This window comes from Ciona intestinalis, chromosome 11, assembly GCF_000224145.3.
Source record: "Ciona intestinalis chromosome 11, KH, whole genome shotgun sequence".
NCBI classification, from domain to species: Eukaryota; Metazoa; Chordata; class Ascidiacea; order Phlebobranchia; family Cionidae; genus Ciona; species Ciona intestinalis.
In genome coordinates, this window is record NC_020176.2 from 2,852,116 (window position 1) to 2,876,892 (window position 24,777).

A 24,777-nucleotide genomic window follows, 5' to 3' on the forward strand; every position below is an offset into this window, starting at 1 on the left:
TTTGGACAATTGTCGTTAAGTGTCTTGCCCAAAGACATATTACACCCACAATGGTAGCAGCGTCGGAGCCTTGAAGCCATTATCTATTGGTTACAGGCAGGTGCGCTAACCACTATTACTTATTTATCCTTGCTTGGTAAAACATTTTTTCATTTCAACTTTTTTTTGTTTTGTTACCAACCTGTGCAAAGTAACACCATTCCCTGTATACCCAGTGTTACACGCGCATGTGAAACTCCCTATAGTGTCCGTGCACGCTGCATTAGCATGGCAGTTATGTGATGGGAGGGTACATTCATTAATATCTGCAATTACAAAGCAATGAAAATTTTCTTAAAACTTTATTATGCTTGTATAAACCTAATATATATTTTTATTATAATTCTTTAGGGGTGAGGTCGTTGTCAAGGACCTGAGATTCTGGCCAGATTTGGTCCATTACCCCAATAGCCAAAAAGCCAATTCAAGTCCTTCATGCGACCGGTGCCGCGACATTGCATCATAGTCAGACTTAATAAAAAAAAACCTAATAAACCTAATAACTTATGCTTGTAACATACTAATACATACACAAACTTAAGCATGTATAAGCTTAATAACTTGTGCCTGTACCATACTAAAACATTATACGTATACAAACATATGCATTCATAAGCAATCGTGAATATAACATACTTGTGCATGTAACGCCATCTCCAGCATACCCTATGTTACAAGCACAAGTGAAACCAGGAGCCACACTGGTGTCTGTGCATGCAGCATTTGCGTGACAGTTGTTGCCACCATCTGTGCATTCATTCCGTGCTGTAGATATAAAGCGTTAAAAAAATAAAAAGTTGTCTATTATATTAAACTTTTTTCCAGTTGAAAAAAATGGAATAAGCTCTAAAAAGCAGGCTGTTTCTAGCTATTTTTGGTGTTTCCACATATTTTTAGTCAGTCACTACTATACTGCATTTTGCATGTCTCTAAAATTACAATTTAAAATCAAAGTGTTATGTTAAACTGTTTTTTTCTTAGAAATAAATTAATTATAAGCTTGAAAAAATAGGTTTTGAGTTGTATTGTTAGTTTTGTTACAATTGACACTGCAAAATTACACTCAATTTAAAAAAATATGTAGTAGTACAAAATTCATACATTAAACGTGTGTGTATAATGACAGTCATTATAACATGGATGTTCTGCTTCATAAATCTCATACTTGATTAAAGGGGCCTACCAACGAAAATGAAAATTTTAAATTTGTTTATGGATAGAATACATATTTTTTCAGTAGCTTTTTCAACTTTTGAAACTTTTGTGATACCCTTTGATCACATTAGAGAATTTTTATCAATACACAAATTTTGTTTTTTTGTTGGTATGCCTCTTATGTAGTTCATTTTCTGCAACTGACCTGTGCAGGTTGTGCCATCACCAGTGAAGAGAGCTTTACAAGCACAAGTAAAACTTCCAAGAGTGTTCGTGCAATCAGCGTTTATATGGCATGTGTGTGTGCCTTGTGTGCACTCATTTATATCTAAGTAAAAATATATAAATAATTGAAAGAATGATTGTAACTTGCTTTATCGTCGCCTGGCCGAAAACAACATTCGTTATAACACGGGTGTTCTGTTTCATACACCTCGTACCAGCTTACGAGTTACCACGTATGTAACTTTGCGAATGTGTTTTTCTGTATCGCTGACAATTTAGTCAACTCATTAGTGACCACTGGATTGGATCAATTGAATGAAAATGAATGAATGTAACTTACTTTATCCTCGCGTGGCCAGAAAACGACAGTCGTTATCACACGGGTTTAACACCTCGTGCCAGCTTACGAGTTACCATGTATGTTACTTTGTGGGTGATTATTTTTTGGGGGATTTTTTAATGTATTGCTGATAATTTAGACAACCAATTAGTGACCACTGGGTTGGAGCAATTGTCGTTAAGTGTCTTTCCCAAGGACACATACGCCCACAATGGTAGCAGCGTCAAGCCTTGAACCCATTACCTATTGGTTAAAGGCAGGCGCGCTACTTATTTATACTCGCCTGGTAAAACATTTTTTCATTTAAACTTTTTTTTGTTTTGTTACCAACCTGTGCAAGTAACACCATTCCCTGTATACCCAGTGTTACACGCGCATGTGAAACTCCCTATAGTGTCCGTGCACGCTGCATTAGCATGGCAGTTATGTGATGGGAGGGTACATTCATTAATATCTGTTAAGAAAATTAAAATTAAACATAAAGTTTTGGTAATTTTTAAAACACTTTTATTTAATCTAATGTGCAACAAAGAGATCCGTAGGAATTAAGCGTGTTGTTTCTATTCTATGTGGGTGAGGTCCTACAGTGTGGCACACTATGGGACCTGCGATTCTTGCCTGAATTGGGCCATTACCCTGACACACAAGGTATAACAAGTTTCAACCTATTTATTGACCACTGGGTTAGAGCAATGCCCGTTGTCCAAAGAAACATAACATATCTGTATCATTATGAAAGCTAGGATCCTTGGGTTCTGGCTGACTATTTGGACAACCCATCAGTAAACGCTGGGTTTGGGCATTTGCCTTTAGGTGTCTTGCTCAAGGACACATACGCCCACAATGGTAGCAGCGACAAGCCTAGAACCATAACCCTCGGGGTCAGAGGCAGGCAAGCTAACCACTGTGCCCCACAACATGTTAATATATTGATTTCACTTGCTTGCGCATGTGCCAGCAGCAAGACCATCTCCAGTATACCCAGCATTACAAGTGCAAATAAAAGTTCCAACTGTGTTAGTGCAGGTAGCAAGAGAATGACAAGGATTGGTAAGGCATTCATCAACATCTGAAAGGAAAAAATTATGAGATGTTAAGTTTTTAAAAATTTTAAATGGCTTCTCTTAGCTTATAACAAAATCAGAAACTATTAAAAAAAGAAAATTTTTTTACAATTATATTGTTTATTTTTTTGTTTAATTACGGTATCGAAAATCAGGCAAAAGTCCGTTTAACGAACATAATGAAAAAAACAATTGTATAAACACACTTATGGTAACAAAACACATATGTATATATTTATACAACTCAATAGATAAAAAGATTGGTCACTACATTGACATACAACTTACACTAAACCATTTAATTAGATTTGGTATCCTATTGAGAAGAGTGAAAAACATATAGAATTGTGAATACCTAGAATACTACCAATATTTAAACCGACACAATTTAAAATCAGTTTAAAACTCCACTTTTGATTAGGGTTGTATTGTAAATTTAAACAAGCAAATTTTACAAGGACAAAAATTCCAGACTCTAGATTAAAATTTTATAGTCATTTTAGCAATTAGAACACATTTAAAATAAAACATAAAACACAAATCACCAATTTCACATGTTGGGCCCATGAAGCTAGCTGTGCAAGCGCAGCTATAAACTCCAAAGCTGGCACGAGAACAAGTTCCACCATTTTTGCAATAATTTGCTGCTGCATCGCACAAGTTCAGTTCTAATAAAAAATTGGTTTAACAGTTTGTTCTAAAAGTATTTCTTTTTTATTCATTTACTTTTGTTTAAAACATAGTTTGTTTATGCTGTTTAGTAAATTGTTGAAATAATTTTATCTATAAGAGGCTTTTCGATAGTTGAATTAATGATGAATGAAAAAATAAATGTATAATAAATGAATAAATGAATGTAACAAACTTTATCCTTGCCTGGCCGGAAAAAACGACAGTATGTTACTTTGTTAGTGATTATTTTTTTGGATGTTTTTCATTTTTTTATGTATGGCCGATAATTTGGACAAACCCTTAGTGGCCACTTGGTTTGCCAATTGCTGTTAGGTGTCTTGTCCAAGGACAAATACCACAATGGTAGCAACAATGAGCCTTGAACCCATTACCTCTGGGTTACAGGCAGGCGCGTTAACCACTTTGCCACGGCGCCGAAATATATGCATTCACCTCCACAGTAAGTAATATTGAAACCCCTTCTTGCGGGTTGAAGACTTGAGTAGAAGTTCGTATACCACCGCGGGTAGTCTAAATCTAAAACATGGCCAATCAAGCCATTTGTGGCAGCAACACCAGTTCGTTGTATCAGAAAACCTGGTGCCGTTCTTCCATCACCGGAAATACTTATGTCTCTGTAAAAAAGAAAAAAAAAACAAATGACGTTTTCTATTGTGTTGCAGAGTATAAGATAAATGAATGTTGCTTTATTCGTTTGCGAAATGAAAAAAAACAGTCTGTATAATACAACATAAAATAATATTTATCTCTTTATGTATGACAGTAAGTATCAAATTTGTTAAATCAACAACGAAAGAGAGACTAGTACAAACGACTGTTATTGAAAAACAATTACAGTTAAACAGAATTAAAGAGAACTGAAGTTGCTTAACTGGTGAGAGATTAGACACAAAACACAAACGCTAGACAAAAATAAATGCAAAACAAACCGAGCTGCTTCAGCAACGTTTGTTGAAGAATCCACACTTATTGTTTGACCAATGTAAATAATTCCACCGTCGCCGCCGAAATCGTTGGTTACAAAATCGTTGAAGTTAAGTCGGTAACCTTAAAAAAGTAAGTTTTGTTAACAATGTTAACTAAGTATTAAAAATTACGTTTTAAATTTTAGAGATTGTGAAAGCTCTTAAAGTAAGTTCCACCATTAGGTAAAACCCCCATTTCGATAGGGTAAATTAAATTAGAACATTTGGTGTATTTGTAAACTGTAATAGTCTTCCCTTTGTTTTATTTAGCGTGACCAACGAGTTGCTAAAACTTAATGTAACAGACGGACTTATCTGTTCTAAATTCCGATTCCCTATAGCGTGTTTCGGGCGTAGTGCCTTTCCCATACACTAAAGCATAGGTGGAAGAATACCAAAATATTGTTTTAAGCTATACAACGTATACTGATCGAGTTTCGTCGACCGTGGTAGTAAAAGGGTTCATTAAGTTGGGCTTATTAAAAAACGTGCTTATTCATTAGAGCTGTGCTCTCTTGTTGTATTCTTACTGATTATATTATACAAACTGAACGATATTCACCAGCCAACAAAGTGTGTGAGTAATATTTCAGGCAATCGGTTGTCTCAACATTTCGGTTCAGTGAGCCGTAAAATTAGGGATTTGACTAAGCACCCCAAAAAAGTTGAAGCAAGAATCGCGTTTATTGAAAAACAATTTGCTTGGAAATAAATGTGCAAACACAACTAAAACACAACCAAACTAATATTATTTCTCATTTTTTCTTTTTTTATTAAACTTGTTTCCTTAATAGGGTATTCCAATTAAAAGCCATACATTATATTCTACATGAGTAAGATTCTTAGGCGAGGTATGCCCTGGGATTTATGTCAGATTTAGCACGTTACCCCGACACTCAGGGGCTTACGACCCATTTTAAACATAACCACTGGGTTAAAGCAATGTCCACAAAATGTCTTGGCCAAATAGACATATCAATGGATGTAACTTGCTTTATCATCGCGTGCACAAAACGACAGTCGTTATCACATTATATACGGATATCCTGTTTCGCACACCTCGTGTCCGCTTATGAGTTATCAAGTTTATAACCTTGTGATTATTGCTATTCTACGTGGCTGACAACTTAGACAACCCACTTTCTCCCATACGTATCGGTATCAGCGTTGAGCATCAAACCCGGTATCCTTCGGTCACCATGCAAAAAACTAATCCCTGTGCCAGGCCGACGTATAAAAAAATAAAGCATTATACCTGCAACGGTTCTTCCCGTCGGCGGAATGTACTGAATATCCCACAGTTTTTTACCGGCGTCCACCTCAACCGTATAGTTATCGGGGTAGCAGGGGGATAGAAGAGTTCCACACATGGTGTTAATTCTAATTAGTTCCAGGCTGTTCGGATTGAAGCAATCGAAGAGTGCTGTAAAAGGTAACGCCATATACATTAAGAAAATCAGAAAATGAAGAAATGCAATTTTCCTTGACCTGTGTGGCCGGGAAACCACAGCATTATAACACGGGTGTACTGTTTCATACACCTCGTGACAGCACACGAGCTACCACGTATGTAACTTTGTGGGTGTGTTTTATATATACAGCCAAAGACCCGCCGTAGTGTAATCATACGGCCTTTAAAAGATGCTAAATTCTAAAGCATCGAATAACTTCTGTAATTATCGTACTGTGGAATAAGATATTGTAAGCTCGCACTTTGTTGTAATAAAAACGTACAATTGACATTAAGGTGTGGTAATTGTGTCCTTTTATTGAAGAGTGATTTATATTAATTCCAAAGGGGACATACAATCTAAATATTATGGTAAAGCGAGAGGCCTGGACCCAGACTAGAAGCGATGTTTCAAAATGAAGTATAGCCACAATATAAATTGTGCGTGAAGTGTTTACTTACCGACTGGACTATAAACACTCGGAACCGCCTGTGCAGTGACAAAAGACACATAACAGGCCAAGAATAATATTAATTTTAACAACATCCTGAAACAGTCAGGATAAAACTGAAAATAAATTGAAACACAAGTTAAAAATTGTTATTTTCTTTACCCACACTTCTTGTCAATTACAATTTTGTTCGTTTTAATTACAATATATAATAGGGTGGGGGAAGATGGGACATTTTTAACGCATAATATCCAAATAGCCTGATCGTGTTTTAAACTATTAACAACGGCCTGTGGAAGTCGTGGGGATACGGTTATATAATTCATTGAATTTTCTTTGTTTACTACCTAATAAAAAGAGAAAACTAAACTAAAAGGTGTCCCATCTCCCCCCATCCTACTATATTTTTGTTTGTTTTAGGTATAGCGTTAGGAGTTAATTTATATTTAAATTTAGGTTTAGCGACCACGCTGTTATTTAACAGTTTTACTCGAGTAGTTTTTATTGCAGCGTGTTTTAACGACTGTCGTTTTGCTGCTTATTATTAATTCATTTTTCTTCTTTTAATTAATCTGATCTTTGATGTTGTATTCGAAATGAAACAAAAAAACATTAACTTTAAAACACACAAAAAGAAACCTGACAGTCTTGAACTAACAACGCTACACATTTTGTTTTATATTCAGCACATTTGTAGCCATTGTAGTGTTCAAAGGTAAACATCTACGCGGTGGCAACTAACGCAGCGGGTGGACCATATTATCTCGAAATTTACTACGCTCACTTTTTGTCACACCGGTTACGATTAGTTTAATTCAAATCGCTGCTTTAATTTCTGCTATATTCCATCTCTTCGCTATGTTAATTAAATATGACATTCGTTATTGTATACGAAGGACTAAATAAATATATAGTAGAATGGGGAAAGTTGGGACACCTATTAACTCTATTATAAAACTATATGCCCAAGACTTCCGTAGACCGTTGTTAACAGTTTAAAACACGATCAGGATATTCAGATATTATGCGCCAAAGGTGTCCCATCTTCCCCATCCTACTATATAACGAATAAATAAATAAACGAATGAATGAATGTAACTTATTTACCTGACGACAGTCGTTATAATACGAGCGTTCTGTTTCAAACACCTCGCGCCCGCTTACGAGTTTAATGCAACTTTGTCATGTTAAATAAGATATACATATGGCCAATATTTTCTTATGTAATACTACGATGGCCGTATAAAAGCGTTTTATTTTGAGCCACGCAAATGGCACATAGATCTTGCCGTAATGAATCATCAGCACCTACGTATTTTCCAGTAAAAAATTCCAGACAGGGGTAAATACCAAAGAAACAAAAACGCGATACACCCATGGCAATACACTATTATAGCGTTTCTCTTAACCACACCTTAAGTTTTTTTTGGAGTGGTTTCCTTCTTTTTGTTAGATTTAAGTAAATAGTATGCGAGTCAACTTTGTTTAAAATCTATTTCCATACCTTCTATATAGTTAAGTAATTTATACAATAATTCTGAAACGTTTTTTTTTATTTTTACCACGGTAAAATAATTAATTATTCAACTAATTACCCCAAAAACATTGGGATCAAATTACATCTCCAAAAAAATGAGGTACTCAATAAAGGTGGATACAACGGATACTAGGCCCATACTAGATGCTGTGAAGCGAAACCTTGCCTGGAGTCCCCTAATTACCATAAGCGTATACCTATCAATAACAAGAACCCTGCAATATATATTTAAAGCATTCATAACTACTGAAGTGTAGTATACGTATTATCCAAAGTGGAGATTCTGTTGACGTATGCGCACAGAGTTATTGAATTCGGAGTTTCTAAACACAACTGTCAATTTAATTTGTGGAAAATCTGTGGTCAAATTTACAGCGCTGAAACAACTTTTCTGCTTTGGTGGTATCTGTGTTTTAATTTATTTGTTTATTCATTTTAAATGCCCTTAAATGCCTCGCCCCTTTTCAAAAATATCCTAAAAAAATTGCCTTACTGTAAACATTTTTTACGTTTTCTAATAAGTATAATCTTGCAAAACGGAAATTCAAGGTCAAGCAGCTGTGTATCGCACACATCAGGCATCAGCGTACTTCTGCTAAAATTTAAAATCCTTCGTATTTAAGCACTCCACTTGAAAAATATTTTCCTATTAAATATTTCGACCTGACTGATAATGAACCCTAATATTCCATCACAGTGTATTCAGCACTATATCAGCGCACGCTACCCGACTCTGAGTTTTGGGTGTGGACCCACGTATACCGGGTTGTCTCCGTTGCGCAATTCTGAATGCGCCTTTTACTCAAAGAAACAGGAATCTGTCAAAAAAGTTCTCCAGCCCTACGCTTCGCTACCCCTGGTCACCCAAGCTTACGGTACAGGGTGTGGGCAAAAACTAAAATCGCAGGTTTCTATTGCAGTGCTGGTTATTTGTGGTTTTACTCAAGTTCACAAACAAAAAGACGACTATTTTTTGTTGCTTTCAACAACAAAAGTACGACTTTTTTGTTGCTTGAATCATTGAGATTTTGGTTTTAACTGTTGCAGAAAATGTCAATCTATTCTGACTAAAAGAGAACGTTTTATCATTTACGTCATGTAGATTCTGTTTAAATGACCAAGACCATTTCAGTCGCAAAAAATATGTAAAAAATAGACCGATATTTATAAAAAGAACCGAAAAATGTCGCGTTATTATTAAACCAACACTTTCCTTATATTTTGTGTAAACTATCTTAATATTTGTCGGCATTTAAGCACACGCGCTAACAACGTGATCGCCTTTGCTGCAGTAATTATCCTGGTGATGTGGCAGCACGCAAAACTGCGTCGGCGTCACGCGTTCCTGGCCCCGAACGGAGTGTCACTCGCTTAAAAGGGAAAAATGACGCAGGGAACCATTTTACCCCCATCCCCATTACGTCACGTAACACTGAATAACAATCGGATGATTTTTCTCCCCAACTTAAAGTCACTGACGTCAGGGCAAGAAACAAGTTTCGTCGTTTGTGTAACGGGCTATTGAGCACGTTTAAGCGTATTTTTAAAAAGAACTTCGTACATGCAAATTCGAAAAAAGCAAAAAATCTAAATTTGATTTCACATAAAAACGAAACAAATTTAGCCGTAAATATTCTAACAGTCGCTAAATTTTACAAATTCCAATAGAGTTTGTAATTGCTAAAAACGCCGAACGTAATCACGCATGAAGTTGTCAAATCCTAAAGGCGTGCGACACGAAACTATACGCGGACATTAAACGTTATAGACTATTAGATTTTTTTTAGAAAAATGCTGCACAGTTTGAAAATTCCTAACAACATATATAGTAGGGTGGGGGGAGATGGGACACCTTTAGCACATAATATCCAGATATCCTGATCGTGTTTTAAACAATTAACAATGGTCTATGAGAGTCATGAGGACATAGTTTCATATTTCTTTGAATGTTCTTTGTTTACTACTGAATGGGACGAGAAAATAGAGTTAAAAAGTGTCTCATCTTCCCCCATCCTACTGTATAACCCAACCCGACTAGCTCGCGTCCATTGTGGCGGCAAGCGCAGTCGAGTGTTGCGAAAAACAGACCGCAGATTCTTGGCTAAAAAGATCCCGTATAAAAAGGACTGCTCACAAATAAGACGTTAGTGTTTCGAAAAAAAGTCGATTCGCCAATGACCATGTTAGTGAGCGACGGTACGGTGAAAAAGGCCATTGCTAATGAATGGACATTTTACCTTTGAAAAGGAAGCTGTTTCCTCTTATAGTTTATTACTGTCGCCTCTATCGGCATTCCTCGGTTGGACGAGTTGCTTTAACTTTAGTACAAACAAATTAAATATATTATTTTGTTTTGTAGCTGTATAATTTGAATACAACGTCTTAAAACGAATAAAAAACGTTTGGTGTTATAATACATGATATACCGTTACCACCTAAATCCCATACTTCCTACATCGTGTTTTAAACAAATGATAATTCTTTTCAGCGTCGCGAGGATACGGTTAGGGAATTCTGTAAATATTCTTTGTGTACTACCAAATGGGACGTGATAAGAAAATGATAACGTGTTCCATCATGCCCCATCTAAGTTTCATATGCGTCGGTCCGTAAGATGCATGATTTTTGACAACGTACCTTTTTATTCGTAAAAGTTAAACCACGGCGATTTAATGGTTGGGTAGTTCAGATGATTTTTCATTTGACAGTTCAAGCATGAAACTATCACATGTCTACAGTCACGCTTCCAAGGGCGTTCATTTTGTGCAGCGATATGTCGTTATAGCACAGCTTAGCGATCAAATATTGTTTGGTAATTCTAAACCCTCACTGGGTAATATAATACCATACCATAAATACGCAAACATATGTTTAGAATTTAGATCGTACACTACGGATTACTAAACAGTTTCACTGCAATGCGAACTAGAGCCCAAATGTGCACAATTTTTAGTTGATCCTGAAATATCCCGAAAAATCAATTAGCCATAAAGCTATATACGTGTGGTAACTCGTAAGCGGGTACAAGGTGTGATAAAAAAGACACCTGTATAGGCTAGTCGCTGTTCCGTCACGTAAGGATAAATATTTATCTATTTAAAATTTTCAACATAAAATTACTGCAATGACACACTATAACAAGTAGGGACTCACGTAAGCTTAATGTCATGCAGAATCTTGAGGAAGTATAGTACTGACAATGCTTTCTTTAAAGACAAATATTCCACTTCATTACACACGATTGCACTTGTACAAATCTCATATTGACTAGAACATACCTGCAAAACGAATATGGTTAGCAAAGTTTGGTATTTTAAACGACAGAAAAATCTCCAGTTACAGATATTATAATCAGTAGGCTATGGTTACAGGAATGTACAGTTGAACCAAAACAAAAGTGATAGATTGCGAGTGTTTTTAAATTTTGAATGACCACCTTGGTATAGATTTGCATATACTTACAGATTATTTACTGCCGTATACTGCTGTTAATTCTCCCTTCTTCAATAAATTAATATGACCAAATTGTTATTTTAATCAAAGATAAATAAAAAATCATGGTACGTCAAAAACTATAAAAGTTTCGTAATATATGCTGCAAAAAGGGCAACGAAACACGCATAATTATTCTAGCGGTTTTTGTTTTGCTTTATTAGTGCCGTATAATTAAATATTAATATTGTAGCTAGTAAAAATTAAGCTGCGTCGTTTATAAAACAGTTATAAGATGCACAGAAACAGCATATTTTATCAATTGTATAAATGGCTCATAAAAATACCCTTAAAGTTTAAACAATAAAAAAGGTTGTTTTTAAAATAATTTGTGATCTAAATTTGATTAAAAACGTAAACTTATTAAAAAACGATTGCCCAAAATTTGAAGAACGTTTGAAGAAAAATTGCAGTTAAAGGGTACATCACCAAAATTGTAAAATATATGCCTACTCGCATAATGTAGTTATTTTGAAGTGGCTCAAGGATAACATTTACGCAAGAATAATAAACAGTTGTAGGGCTTTGTTTGGTAAGGCAAAAGTAGGTGCAAAATTATATTTTAAATAAATACAATTGGAATTCTATTGTGTGAGCGATTTAGTAACATAAATGTTGTTTTAAAACTGGTGTGCAAAATTTCATTTGGTGGCTTTGTGTATCGTTATACAGGCGAATTGTGGTTAAAGTAAGGAACAGCAGTTTAGGTTAATATGGTAAAGTTCAGAAACTTAATGTACCGTAATATATTGGGATAAAAATGCAACGACAACTGGATCTTTGTGTTGATTTTACGAAAACAGTACAGAATAAGTAACAAAGAACACAATGTTATGGGAGAAAAATTATTGAATATTTGCAGTGGTAAGGCTTGAAGAGAAAGGAGATAAAATTATTTATTCCAAAGAACAAAATGTACAAAAAACAGCTCAAAAAATTTAAACAAAAATTATTTTTTTCAAGTTTTCATACATTTTGAAGAAATACAAAAAATTTTACATTAAAATTACGAACAAGAAATGAACTTTTGGTTACTATTTTAGTATTTTAACAAGTAAGAAAATAAATTATCACATTTGAAAAAGACAAAATTGTTTTGGCAGAAAAGATGCCCAATTACAGCATGTACCCAAAAAGTTGTGTTGCTATTTCGGCTAACTAAAAACTAGCCAAAAAATATTTAAAACCTGGTATTTACATAAAAGGACTGTTAAATTACTGTAAAACATATTGTATAGATTAAAACTTAAGCTTTAGACAGAATAGGTGTCTCCTATTAATAACAATACAAGATTGTGAAAAACTTTGCTGTATAATTATGTTAAGTTTTAAGAATAAATTAGGAAAATGCTGCAGGTTGAAAAACTTTGCTCGTAATTTTTGAAAAAGAAAACATTTTCTGAGCGACGTCATCTTTGTATTCTCGGGCAGCTGCTTTCTTTTTCTAAAAAACAAAATTGGGCCTGTTAATACATTTCTATTCTGTGGTATGTGGGTGAGAACTTACAGCGTATTACGCCATGGGATCTAAGATTTAGATCAGAGTTGGCATATTACCCTGACATACAGAGTGCCACAACCCTTTAGTGAGTACTTGGTTGGAGCATTGTTCTAAAACTATCTTGCCCAAGGAAGTCACCCCCATCAGTATCGGGCATTTAACCTGGTTATCTTCAGTTACAATACAAGCATGTAACCACTGAGTCAGAGGGCGGACTATAAAAAGAAAATGGTGCGCCAGAATAAAAGCATCGAGCACCTTAGCCTAACCCACCATTCTGTTACTTCTGCTAGCAAGGATAATGTATCTAATTTTGTAGCAGCTCATCTGGTATAAAAACGTAGTGTATTACCAATTTTTGTTAAGACTTTTTCAGGGGATTCTCTTTGAAAATCTGCCATGTTTTATACCGAATGAGCCACTAAAAGATTGCTAACCTACTTAATATTGGATAAATTACCTTTTTTGGTTTGATGGCTTTTGGTATGTTCGGTAGCTTGGATAACATATTAGTGATGCTAGTTGTTGATTTAGATCTTCCAGTTTGATACAAACGTGGTGGTAGGGCAGGGGGTCGCTACAAATAGAAAGTATTTTCCACTGTTACACACTGTATGACCTCACCCACGTAAACTAAAATCAACTAAATCAAGAGAATTTTTTCTCAGTAGACACATTTTACCAACATTTTTTAAGAATTTTTTTATTAATAGGCAAATTATTTTTTAAACTAAAGAAACAAATCTTACATCGGTTTGTAAGGTTGTGGGTTGGTTGGGGAGGCTTTCGTAAACTTCATCTAATGGACATGGCCGTGACTCCTCTGCTGAGTCATGCGATGATACAGACTCTGTTTCTACCTAAGTGAGGAACAAGATTTTTTATTTAATTTTTTTTTTTGCATTTGATGAATTTAACTTCTTTATTCTTGCGGGATAATTTTTAAGTTATAACACGGATGTTCTGTTTTATACAGTTATCAAGTATATAAGTAGATAACTTGTATGTTATTTTTATTGACAATTTCGACGAACTAATAATGTTTGGGGCAATTATCGTTAAGTGTATCTTGCTATATATACACCCACATTGGTAGCAACACTGAGTTTTGAAACCGGTACACTGCGGTACGATTCTTGCCCACTAGATGTTGGGCCTAGTAAAAGCAGAATTAGAAACAGAAAAATTTTGAACTAACTTTTCCCAAAGTTGTATTTATGTTGTCCATTTGTTTTTGAACAGATTCGTAAATTTGCTCAGTTTTAATCACAGAAGCCCCAGCTTTATTTCTCAATGTCCTGTAAAGATAATAATATTATTTTTAACTAAAATATAATACACAAATAATCACAATGACACTTTTTTTACTTAAAGAACTAAAGATTTTTACATAAAATAGTTTAACAGACTTGTGCCAAAAGAGTTAATAAAACAATTACTTTTTTTTCTTAGAATAAACAAATATAAAAAAAGGTTTCAAAAGTTATTTTGTTATTTTTATAGAACTACTGATGTTCTTAAGATGTTCTTATATTTTAAGTCTAAAAAGAACACAATTGCAAAAGTAAAAAAAGAGTTGGATTAAAATGCCAAAAATGTAAACAAACTTTAAAAAAGTAAAAAAAAATGCACAAAAGTGAAAAGAACTTACATTCCACGGCCCACAAGTTCCTTATGCGCCAATGAAAGTACTCTTGCTTCATCCACCTCTCCTTCTAATGCTAAAGCTGCTGCAGACTGTGCAGCATATGTACCTGGTAGTAAAATCACATTTCATAAAAAAATACAAAAAAATGACGCACAAAGTTACATTTGTGGTAACTTATAAGCAGACACAAGGTGTACGGAACAGAAAATATTTGTTGTAATGCTTTTTGGTTACTTACGGAACGGTTAATAAGCATTGCTCTATCTTATGCGTGACAATGACAGTTTTTATACCACAGGTGTTTTGTTTTATACACCTGATGCCTGCTTACAAGTTTTCACATATCTAACTTTAAGGGTAAACTATTTCGTTGAGAAACTTTCCTTTAGCGTTCCAAAATTTTCCGGAATTTTTTAGTCAGTTAGCCAAATTGGGCTCCTGCTTTCTTACCAATAACAGCTGGGTTCATTTCCATTTCTGCCAACACTCTGTCCTCAGTAACTGGCCGATCTTGTGTCAATACTCTCATGCATTGATGTCCAGTTAGAGAGCGATAAGTTATCCGAAGTTGGAAGGGGGCTACTTTAGGGGGTGTGGCTGGCCCTAGTTCTGCAGGAAAAGTTAGATAAAATAGTTATGTAATAATTGAATGTATAAAATAATATTGAATAAATAATTGTTGCTTGCTGATTTATTTTTGCAGGTTCAAAAATTGACAGTCGTTATAAATTAATATTATAGGTGTTCTGTTTTATACACAACAATTCAGCTTTTTACCACCTGTATAATTTTGTGGGTGTGTTTTTTTGCATAATTTAGAGTCTAGACAACATATTAGATTATTAGTGACCATTGGGTTGGACCAATTGCCTTAAGTGTCTTGTTTAACAACACATTGTCCACAATGGTAGCATGGACAAGCCTTGAACCCCATAATCTCTGAGTTAAAGAGGTATGCACCCTCACAAACTATGTCACGACACTGGATTTATTGCACCAACATTTTGTCTGCCATACACAGAAACGTGATCGTGTAAAAAAATTACACTTTTTTACCATGTGAGCCACTTATTTAGTTTGTACAACATGTGTGGTAGCAACAAGAGTAAAAAAAGAGATTTGCTTTTTAAACAAATTCTTACCTTCTTTATTTATTCCATATCTGAACGTGATCTCGGATTGGTCAGTAATGTTTCCAACAAATTGTTCAATTTTGCTTCCTGTCGATTCTTTGGTGTTCGCTAGGAATCTGTTGGCAGTGTTGACCATTTTATTTTAAGTGATGCGCAATTATTTTATTCATATATTTATTATACCTCATACAATATCTTTGGTATGGATATACCTTACAGGCCCATTGAACATGTTAGTTTACAAAATTGTTTTCCTACAGACCACAAACACAAAGTGTATTAAAGGTGTATTCATACACCTTATGCGCACTGTCAAGTTTTAACATGGGTGTCTTCTTTTTTACCCAAAACACATGGTGCATTGGCTGCATTCATGCACCTAATGCTCACTGTCAAGATATAACGTGTATGTCTTCTTATACGCCAGACACACATGGTGTATTCATACACCACATGCTCACTGTTACGTTAAAACATGGGTGTCTTCTTATACACCATAAACACATGGTGTATTCCATACACACATGGTGTATTCATACACATTGTGTCCACTTTCTTTTCAACAATACCAAATGCATCCTCTTTTTACTTCAGTTTATCCACACAGTGTATTAAAACACCAAAGATAATTATAACACTTACAGTTGTTTATGAGTGCTTAGTTGAACAGAGACTTGCGTTGCGAGAACAGACTCCGATAAAATATCTTCAAATGTCTTTGAAATATTTTCCAAATCCACAATACTCACCTTATACAAAAAATAACTAAAATTAAATTGAATATACTTTTTAACTTCACAGGAAAAAATTGTTTAATTTGATGTTTAGAAGTAAAGTGTTCATAAAAGTAGGTAAGTACAGAACATATTGATTAAAACAATGAATATTTCGGTAAAATGACAGTTGTAAAACTTTCTATATAAAGTGTATCAAAAAGGGCATCAATTCAAATGATATTTATGTTGTATTTTGAACATGAAAAAAAACACAATTGTACAATGTTATCCGTCACCTTGCCAGCAGTTTTACTTGCCACTCTCCCCAGCTCAACAAGTCTGCAGTCTGTTCCTACAATGCTCATCATGGACACTATCACACTAAAAATTGTAATATGTTAAATGTAAACACATAAACTACCCATGAAAATATTTTTTGTAAACTCGCATAACGAGTGTAAACTAGTAAAATCACACTGAAAATTATGTTATATATGTTAATCTACACAAAACAACTTTATGAACTAACGTAACTTGCTTTATCCCCGCACAGCCGAAAAACGGCGATCATTATAACAGTCTGTTTTATACTCCTCGTGCCAGCTTATGAGTTACCGTGTTTGTAACTTTGTGGGTACGCAGGGAATGTATGACATAGACTTGATTTATAATTTTTAAGCAATAAAAAGCTACTACATAACTTACCCATTACTTAATGCCATTTCAGTGGTTGAGTCATAAAAATGATGACAAATCTGATAATCATCTTCAGTTTCTAAACTTCCAATACCCATGTTGGCTCTCCCATCTGTGCATACTATAACCTGGCGGTAGAAAAACACACAAATGTAATTTTTTTTGAAATTATGTTAATTTTTTTTAAAATTGTTAGTTGAGTTATAAACTACATTTAATGGTATGATATCAGTGTCAAATTAGGGTAAAATGAATTTTCCTTTTTTTAAATACAACAAAATCAAATTAATTAAAAGAATTTAGAGAAGGGAATTAGCAATAAAAGTAACAAAAAAAATACAATAAATTTAAACCTTACAATTAGGTGTTGAATAAACGCTACAGATTAAAAGAATAACTTTACAAACCTGAGAGCCTGGTCTTTGAGAAGCAAGTGCAACAGAATACAGAAGTGCTGGACCAAGTGCAGTGCCACCACTGGTATTCAAACTAAAAAAAAAAATTAAATTTAGTCTTTGTTGGCATAGGACAGTAGGTATAGGGTCTCATTTTAACCAAAAAATAACACATTTTAATGTTTCTACAGCTGTGGATATGAGTGCTTTAGGGCAGGCAGTTCTTAATTACAGTCGAACACATTAGTCGCAAAAGTGTCGTCTCAATTGGCAGCACAAAATGATGAACTTAAAACACCCACTGACCTACAAGTTGCTTATATGGCAATTTAAAAGCAGGTGTATGAAATAGGACGCCCATATTTAGCTTCTGCTGTTACACGCCAAGCGAGGATAAAGTAAAGTACTTGAATGAATGTACCTTATTTAAGCTGGTCTCACCTATTAAGGGCCCTGCTTAGTTGAACTCTTGTGTTTGATATTGTGCCTGGTATCGGTGCTGTTTTGCCCGTGGAAAATATAAAATCAAAATCGTAAAGTTGAAAATCACTTAAAAGGATTTCCTGTTCTGGTGACCCATCTCCTATTCCATTAACCTAAAAAAAATTATATATAACAAAATTATTAAAAAAAGGATATTTATTTATGATGTTTTTCACTGGCTTTTTTAAAACTAGAATGCAAAATACACATACACTTTACTATCAGTTTTAATGTAACGAATGTAATATACTTTGTCTCTGCTTGTTTGCATAAACACCTGACAGCAGGGGAAAAGCTGTTGTAGGTGTAAAACCTCAGTAGCGAAAACATATGATGTCACTGATATTTCAAAAGTAAAGTTACGTCTATTATACTTACCAAACTACTAAAAGTGACAAGTCCAATCCTTGTGTTTGGTCTGGTAACCTCAATTTTGTTTATTTGGTCAACTATAGCTTGCTGGACACCCTGCAAAGTTTAAAAGCTAAATAAATGTGTACAGATGTTGTAATAACTTCGCAAATCCGACCCCGATCGGGTGCTCATAGAGTTGAACGATAAGGATCTGGTGCTACGAGAATGTAACAGGCAAAAATTAAGTCCTATCAATCGAATACTAAAATATATATATTTCATCCAAATGGCATCATCAGTTTTTTTTTTTAAATCAGACTTAAACTTAGGCCAGAGTTGGCCCATTACCCTGACACTCAGGGTGGTATAACGCATTTAGTGACCACTGGGTTAGAGCAATGTCCGTAAGTGCCTAGTGATGTCAATGGTATCAGTATTGAGCATTGAACCCGGTACCCTTTGGTTACAATGTAAGCATGCAATCAAAATTCCAACACATTATGTTTGGGTTGAAACAGGTAAAACCACCATGGTCCATAGTAAAAATTTATCAATGGCTTGGATATGGTCTACATGTAATGAATACTGGTGAAAATAATTCATAAGCACTCAAGCAGTATTTAATTGTAATAGTTGCCATAGGTGTGATTTTGTTTGGTTAAGTATTTAGTTTTATTTTTAGCTACCATCCGTTCAATACAACATGGTAACTTAAATGTGTATGTGAACTTAACAGCAACAAAAAAATAAAGTATTTTATTTACCTGCAGCCGAGTAACAAAAACATTTCCATTGCCTGACTTCACCTGTAAAAAGCGATGTATGTTTTAGAGTAGGCAAAACCTCCATTAAATAGCATAAGCATACAATATGATATTACAGTTTTTAAACAGATTTTTAAAAATGATATTTTGTATAAAAATGTTTACAAAAAAAAGTTTTTTTAAAAGAATTACCCCGCCAAAAAATGTTTTATATATGTATATGTTTAATTTTTTATTATATTTTACACTAGTGTTCTCAAAAATGTAACCAAGTGCATATAACACTGTAAGGTCATAATACAGAGGTTGTTGACCCACAAAGTAACATATTTGGTGACTCGTAAGCTGGAGGTGTATGAAACATAACACTTGTGTTATGACAACTTTAGTTTCCCGGCCAAGCAAGGATACATTAGTTACATTCATTCAAATTACAGAGCTTTGGTTATATCATAGAGTTAAACCAAGTACAGGAATAAACACTCATTCGACCTGTTATGTCATAACAATAGCACCACTGTGACATCATAATCACCACTTATACCAATTACCTGCGAGGAAACGCACATGCTTCCTGATACGTCGATGCAAAATATGAGCATGGGGTCATTGTTGTCTTGGTTACGAGTTACGCTTGGCTGAACAAGGTAAGTCACATCGCCGTGAGATACAGAGGGAATCAAGGGCGCTGAATTCCCGCTGACAATTTTATTCTCATGTTCGCAAAATTTACAACTCCAAACCTGTAAAAATATTTTTGCATTAATTTTGTATTTTTTTGTAACAGTAATTTTGCATAAATCTGGTATTTTTAACTTTTTTCCAGGAACAACTTTGCATAAGCCTGGTATTTTTTGCATAAATCTAGGTTTAAATTTCTTTTTACTGATTTTTATTTGCACTTAATAAATTGAAAACCCAATTTTAAAAGCACATTTTCATTGTAGTAGGCTAAAGTAGATATACACTTAAAAGCTCTGACCCGTAACTAACACCACACAACAGTAATAGTTAGTCATAACCTGTAACTAAGTGATGACATACAGGGCATTACATACAATGACATAATCTCTTAATGAATAATTCAACAATTTCGAATTTAAACAAAATTACCCCTTGTTTTTTATCTATCTGTTTTTTGTTGTTGTTTTATTTAAAATTACCACTTAAGTACAAATACAATTTAATAACCATTCATTTTTTCGTCTCTTCGTTTTTTTCTTATTGTTTTGTTAAAAAATTACCACTTAAGACTTAAGTATAAATGTAATTCGATAACAATTGATTATTGAACAGTGTTACAATTCTTTATATTATTTTTTTTGGTTGGTAAATTCAATAACCAAATATATTTATACATTTTATACCATCTGGTATAGCAGATAACACCCAGTGACTTAATCATTTTACCTTTTACCACGCTGGCAAAGTAAAAATACCGGTGTCTCTTTTTGAAAATCTAGTTAGCACTGCGTAAGAGTATTGACATTTAAGCTGCACAAATGCTTGGGTATTAAAACTGTCTTCAATCAGCAAGTTATTCTGTTTACATGGAACAAACAGACAGCCTAAACAAACAACACTAAGTCTGAAAGTCTGTAACAACCTGTTCAAATTTAAGACACCGGTAAAGACACACAATCAATAAAACCATAAAACCTGAAAATTAACCATGAAACCTGAAAAAATAACAAAGTAAAACAAAACACTTTAGATTTTATTTAAGACAACTAAATTCTGCAGCTGTTTTTACCAAAGCCTTAAAAAACATATTTATTTAAAACTGGACATTTAATTAAAAAACACATTTATTTAAAAATGTTCTGTTGGTGTTGCTACTACAGATGTTTTTTTTATGTTAAAACTCTTTACCAGGGCAAATTTTACAGCAAAACGCAGCTCTGAAAATTTTGAAAACAGCTTACCATTCGAGAGTCTGCGGCAGTCACTGCACCGCATGCAGAACACATTGTAGGAGGGGCAGGCTGAAAGAATGTGTTATTCCTTTGTCCTACTATTCCTAACTTGATTGAAACAATGTTAGTGTCTGCACTTGCGTAGGTATCTTCTGGTGCAGACCTGTAAAAAGGAGTTAAATGGCATAAAAGTGGTTCTGGTAATTTGTAAAAGTTAATGCGTATACATTTCTGTTTTAAAGGTTCAATTTTTTGTATAGAAAAGTCCAGAAACTATTACTGCAATGGTGGTAAGAACTTTTCAATAGGAAAAACTTTTAAAACCGATAAGAATAAAAATAAAGCAGCCTTTCAATTAAGATATAATATAACATATATACATATATAACTAAAAAATAGCTTTTAGTCTAATAAATAAGCCAAAGTTTCAACAAGTCTGCAGGTTTTAAAAGAAACAATTCCTTTAACTGTGCCACTCCATAAGCTACATAAATGGGCTTTTTAAGAACACTTTAATAGTATTAAGAAACCCCTCAGAGCTCAAAAGATTAAGTAACAATACTCCAAGCACCTAACAACAGAGTCAAAGCAGTTACTTCAGTAAGCCTTGAACCCTAAACCCTACCAACAACAAACAAATAGAACATACAAAATAAATAAAAACAAAACTTACGGTGTTTGGTGTGGCTCAACTATTGCATCCCATGCAGTCTCAGATCTACTCCTCATGCTCGCTGTCAGGCTTGGCGCAGAGGGTTCTACACGACGTAGTGAATTCTGACGAAAAATATCTTGTTTTAAGCCCCCCAAAAAATTGAAAAAAAACAATCAACCACGAAGTTACATTCCTGGTAACTTTTACGTGAAACAGGGGCTTGGAAAACAGAAAAGCAAGTTGCATTCATTTTTGTAAAAAAATGGAAAAACTGTGAGAACATAAGCCAAAAAAGTGGGAAATTCTATCCTATATGAGGTCCCACAATGTGACATAGCATTTAACCTGGGATATAAACCAGAGTTGGCTCATTACCGTCGCTTTCTAAAGTAAGTGATAACAGCTTTAATGTGAAAATAAAACACAATGATCTAGGTACATTTTAAAACAACTTCTATTTTTACGCTTGACAACCAAAATTTGTACAGTAGTACTGTACCACAATAATTTTGAATTTGTATGCCTAATGCTACACACATACCACTGCTGAAAGGCTGGGTGCTGTTGGTGTCCTTGGTGGAGAAATAGAGAGACTTGAAGGATCAATCATTTGCTCCAAGTCAGGATATAACTGCGGCGTTTCTGCTGTCTTATTTCCTCCTTGTATAAAATCTTCTTGTTGAATATAAATGTTATTTGTTGCTCTTGCAGGGATAGGCGGCATAAATACTTCGTCCAATTTATTTTTGTCCATTTTTTCAACAGGTTCCAAGTCATTTAAAGAATTGGTTTCATTGACTGCATTATAAAAAGGGTTTGTATGGGAGAGTTCAACTGGTTTCGACCGGTTCGAGTTACGTCTGTTTACTGCAGGAGGGGGTGGTAGCTTTATTGCGGTGAATGGCACTTGTGTTGTAATCTGTAAAAAAGATGTTTTTTTTTACGAAAAAAAAAAAATATATATAAAAAATTGTAATTTCTAAAACGTTATTAGATTAGTTTGGGAGTTTTAGCATAAAGAACAGTCTTGTGCCGATATAAGTACACAACCCATAAAATTACAAAAACATTTCCATTATTTTAATATCATTATTTTAATATGGCAAACAAAAGAAAGAACGCTACACAATGCTATACTAAACAAACAATTTATTTAAATATGTAAAACAAACATTGTAACAAGTACAATACATTCTACAAACTATGCATGGCAATAAATCGTGGTCAATTTTTACAGCTATAGACTTTTTTAAATAACTAGATTTAAACTACTTGAAAAATATCAACAAATTTTTGGTTAAGGCTAGAAACATATAATAAATTCTATTTTTCTTAAATATATATTTGTATTAAGAACTGCTACTACTTATATTTCTTACTGGACCAATAGGGGTCGTAACATTCAGAACTGGTGTCTTGTCAACCGCCTTGTCAGTGGCAACTTCGTCATAAATTGCGTAACTTCTAAAAGAATATCGGACCGTGATAACACGTTGAAATCAGATTGTTGCAATAAGTTTAACAAAGTCTGACTAATTCTTGATTTTTGGCCTAAATCCCAGGTCATTGAGAAGGTCAAGGACCTCAACCACATAGAATAGAAATTAGATATATATATCTCTTTTAAACTATGATTGACGGCAACACTATCATTGGGTGTAACAGTATATATATATACATTTTGAATGTTTTTTTTCAAAACATTCAGAAGTTAAAACTGGAAAAAAATGTATTTTTTAATAGTTTTGAATTGAATTTGTTGCAAAATTGACAACATACTTGGCTCCTTCAAGTGGTACATCATCATAAACTGGATTTGGTTTTTCTTTCACTTTTTCATCAACTGATTCATAAACGGAATCCAACAGTGGTGGTCCTATAATCATGGTATATTGGAAATAATAAGTATCTGTATCATATGACGGTAAAAGGCTTTTACTTTAATATTGTCCATTCATGTTCGAATTTTAGCGATTGTGCCAATGTGTTTATGTAAAAATAATCGTTTTTTCAAGCCAGATTTTATCAGGATCTGCCATATTCCACATATTAGTAATATAGTAAGCACTAAGCCTGGTACGTTGACAGGTCGTTTAACTATAAATTTTAAAAACATTTTGATGATTTCAACAGAATAACTATATTACCTTTTATATTTTTCTTGCCGTTTATAGAGTTGTCTCTTGGAACGCTATAAAAGAATTGCTAGTTTTTTATATTAAGTATAGTATAGACAACATTTGTATACACTGTACATAAAACAGAAAATTCTTATAGATTTACATTATCGTAAAACACCGCTCGTGAATATCAAACAATAACAAATTTATTACACGATTTACAATACTACACATTGGTAAATAAATAAACCTAACCTACTGCAGAAATAAACTTCAATTGAGCAATAAAATCAGTTGTAACGTCAAAGAGGGAAATATATAAAAATGTTTGTTTTTTGTTGACCTGTTTTTTGTGTAATTATTTTCAGACAGAAGCCATTGTAATATTAAAGCTATAAACTTACCTTGAATAATAAACGTCGTCGCAGCCAGCGTAGACGTGACTTGAACCGAACTCCATATTATATTACTTACACAATATTGTTACCGGCATCTGATATTACAAAGTTGTAGCTTGAGACCTTAACCATTCTGTTTTATAAACGAATAAACAATGTTTAATTTAAGACAGAGACATTACGACTACGTCTTCGTTTCTTGTATCAGTTTTGCTTCGTTTGCCAAGCGAGCACTTTTACGAGTTCGGAATTGTCGAAGAGAAAGAAAGAAACAAGAAATGGAATGAGAGCGCATTTTTGTTAAAGGGTAATACCCTAATGAAAACCACGTTTCTCAAAAACAATTAATCCTAATCACAGAAATATTGTTATTTTTTTTATCAATATATGTTTAACAGTCTTTTATTGTGTTACCAGTAAAAGGTAAAGCAGTAAACAAACAACTTTATTTAATCTTTAGTTTTTTTGTGATTTGTATAAATAGGGCCCCACAAAGATAGGTCTAAAATTAAATTGTGTTCCAAATGGTCGTGTAAATATATTATATGCCTTTCAAATTAGGATTAATATATGATACTATTATAAA

General features: G+C 33.9%; 2 protein-coding genes across 3 annotated transcripts in view; both read right to left on the reverse strand.

Annotated features, from left to right (window-relative positions):
- Nucleotides 1-6,496, reverse strand: part of LOC104266258 (phosphatidylinositol phosphatase PTPRQ-like) — a 29,672-nt gene extending 23,176 nt beyond the window's left edge. Inside the window, exons 1-7 of one of the 2 annotated variants that reach the window (XM_018814104.2) lie at nucleotides 6,394-6,496; nucleotides 5,737-5,904; nucleotides 4,446-4,563; nucleotides 3,949-4,130; nucleotides 3,369-3,491; nucleotides 2,703-2,828; nucleotides 2,091-2,213 (exon numbers count right to left, since the gene is read on the reverse strand). In XM_018814104.2, coding sequence (XP_018669649.1) covers nucleotides 2,091-2,213; nucleotides 2,703-2,828; nucleotides 3,369-3,491; nucleotides 3,949-4,130; nucleotides 4,446-4,563; nucleotides 5,737-5,904; nucleotides 6,394-6,478 — 925 coding nt within the window. In that variant the 5' untranslated portion in view covers nucleotides 6,479-6,496. The remainder of the gene's footprint in view (nucleotides 1-2,090; nucleotides 2,214-2,702; nucleotides 2,829-3,368; nucleotides 3,492-3,948; nucleotides 4,131-4,445; nucleotides 4,564-5,736; nucleotides 5,905-6,393) is intronic. The other variant, XM_026836524.1, reaches the window with a different exon arrangement.
- A 5,048-nt stretch (nucleotides 6,497-11,544) lies between these two features.
- Nucleotides 11,545-24,407, reverse strand: LOC100181368. Its single transcript, XM_002120312.5, has 22 exons — nucleotides 24,198-24,407; nucleotides 23,821-23,864; nucleotides 23,453-23,549; nucleotides 23,053-23,137; nucleotides 22,215-22,592; nucleotides 21,692-21,795; nucleotides 21,028-21,181; nucleotides 19,654-19,845; nucleotides 19,103-19,144; nucleotides 18,363-18,452; nucleotides 17,943-18,097; nucleotides 17,514-17,595; nucleotides 17,116-17,234; nucleotides 16,707-16,791; nucleotides 16,337-16,443; nucleotides 15,704-15,810; nucleotides 15,012-15,170; nucleotides 14,565-14,667; nucleotides 14,112-14,211; nucleotides 13,663-13,773; nucleotides 13,374-13,490; nucleotides 11,545-12,856 (listed from the first exon to the last, which is right to left on the reverse strand). Exons 1-22 carry the CDS (start codon nucleotides 24,251-24,253, stop codon nucleotides 12,752-12,754), a joined length of 2,592 nt encoding a protein of 863 aa, XP_002120348.1. The 5' UTR covers nucleotides 24,254-24,407; the 3' UTR covers nucleotides 11,545-12,751.
- Between the last annotated feature and the right edge of the window lie 370 nt (nucleotides 24,408-24,777).

Coding starts and splice junctions, on each gene's coding strand:
- LOC100181368 (XM_002120312.5), bottom strand. CDS start 24,253: ATGGAGTTCGGTTCAAGTCACGTCTACGCTGGCTGCGACGACGTTTAT. Junction 21,796..22,214: donor CACCCAGCCTTTCAGCAGTG/GTATGTGTGTAG, acceptor ATTTTTCGTCAG/AATTCACTACGTCGTGTAGA. Junction 21,182..21,691: donor GTTGAGCCACACCAAACACC/GTAAGTTTTGTT, acceptor TCCTTTTTACAG/GTCTGCACCAGAAGATACCT.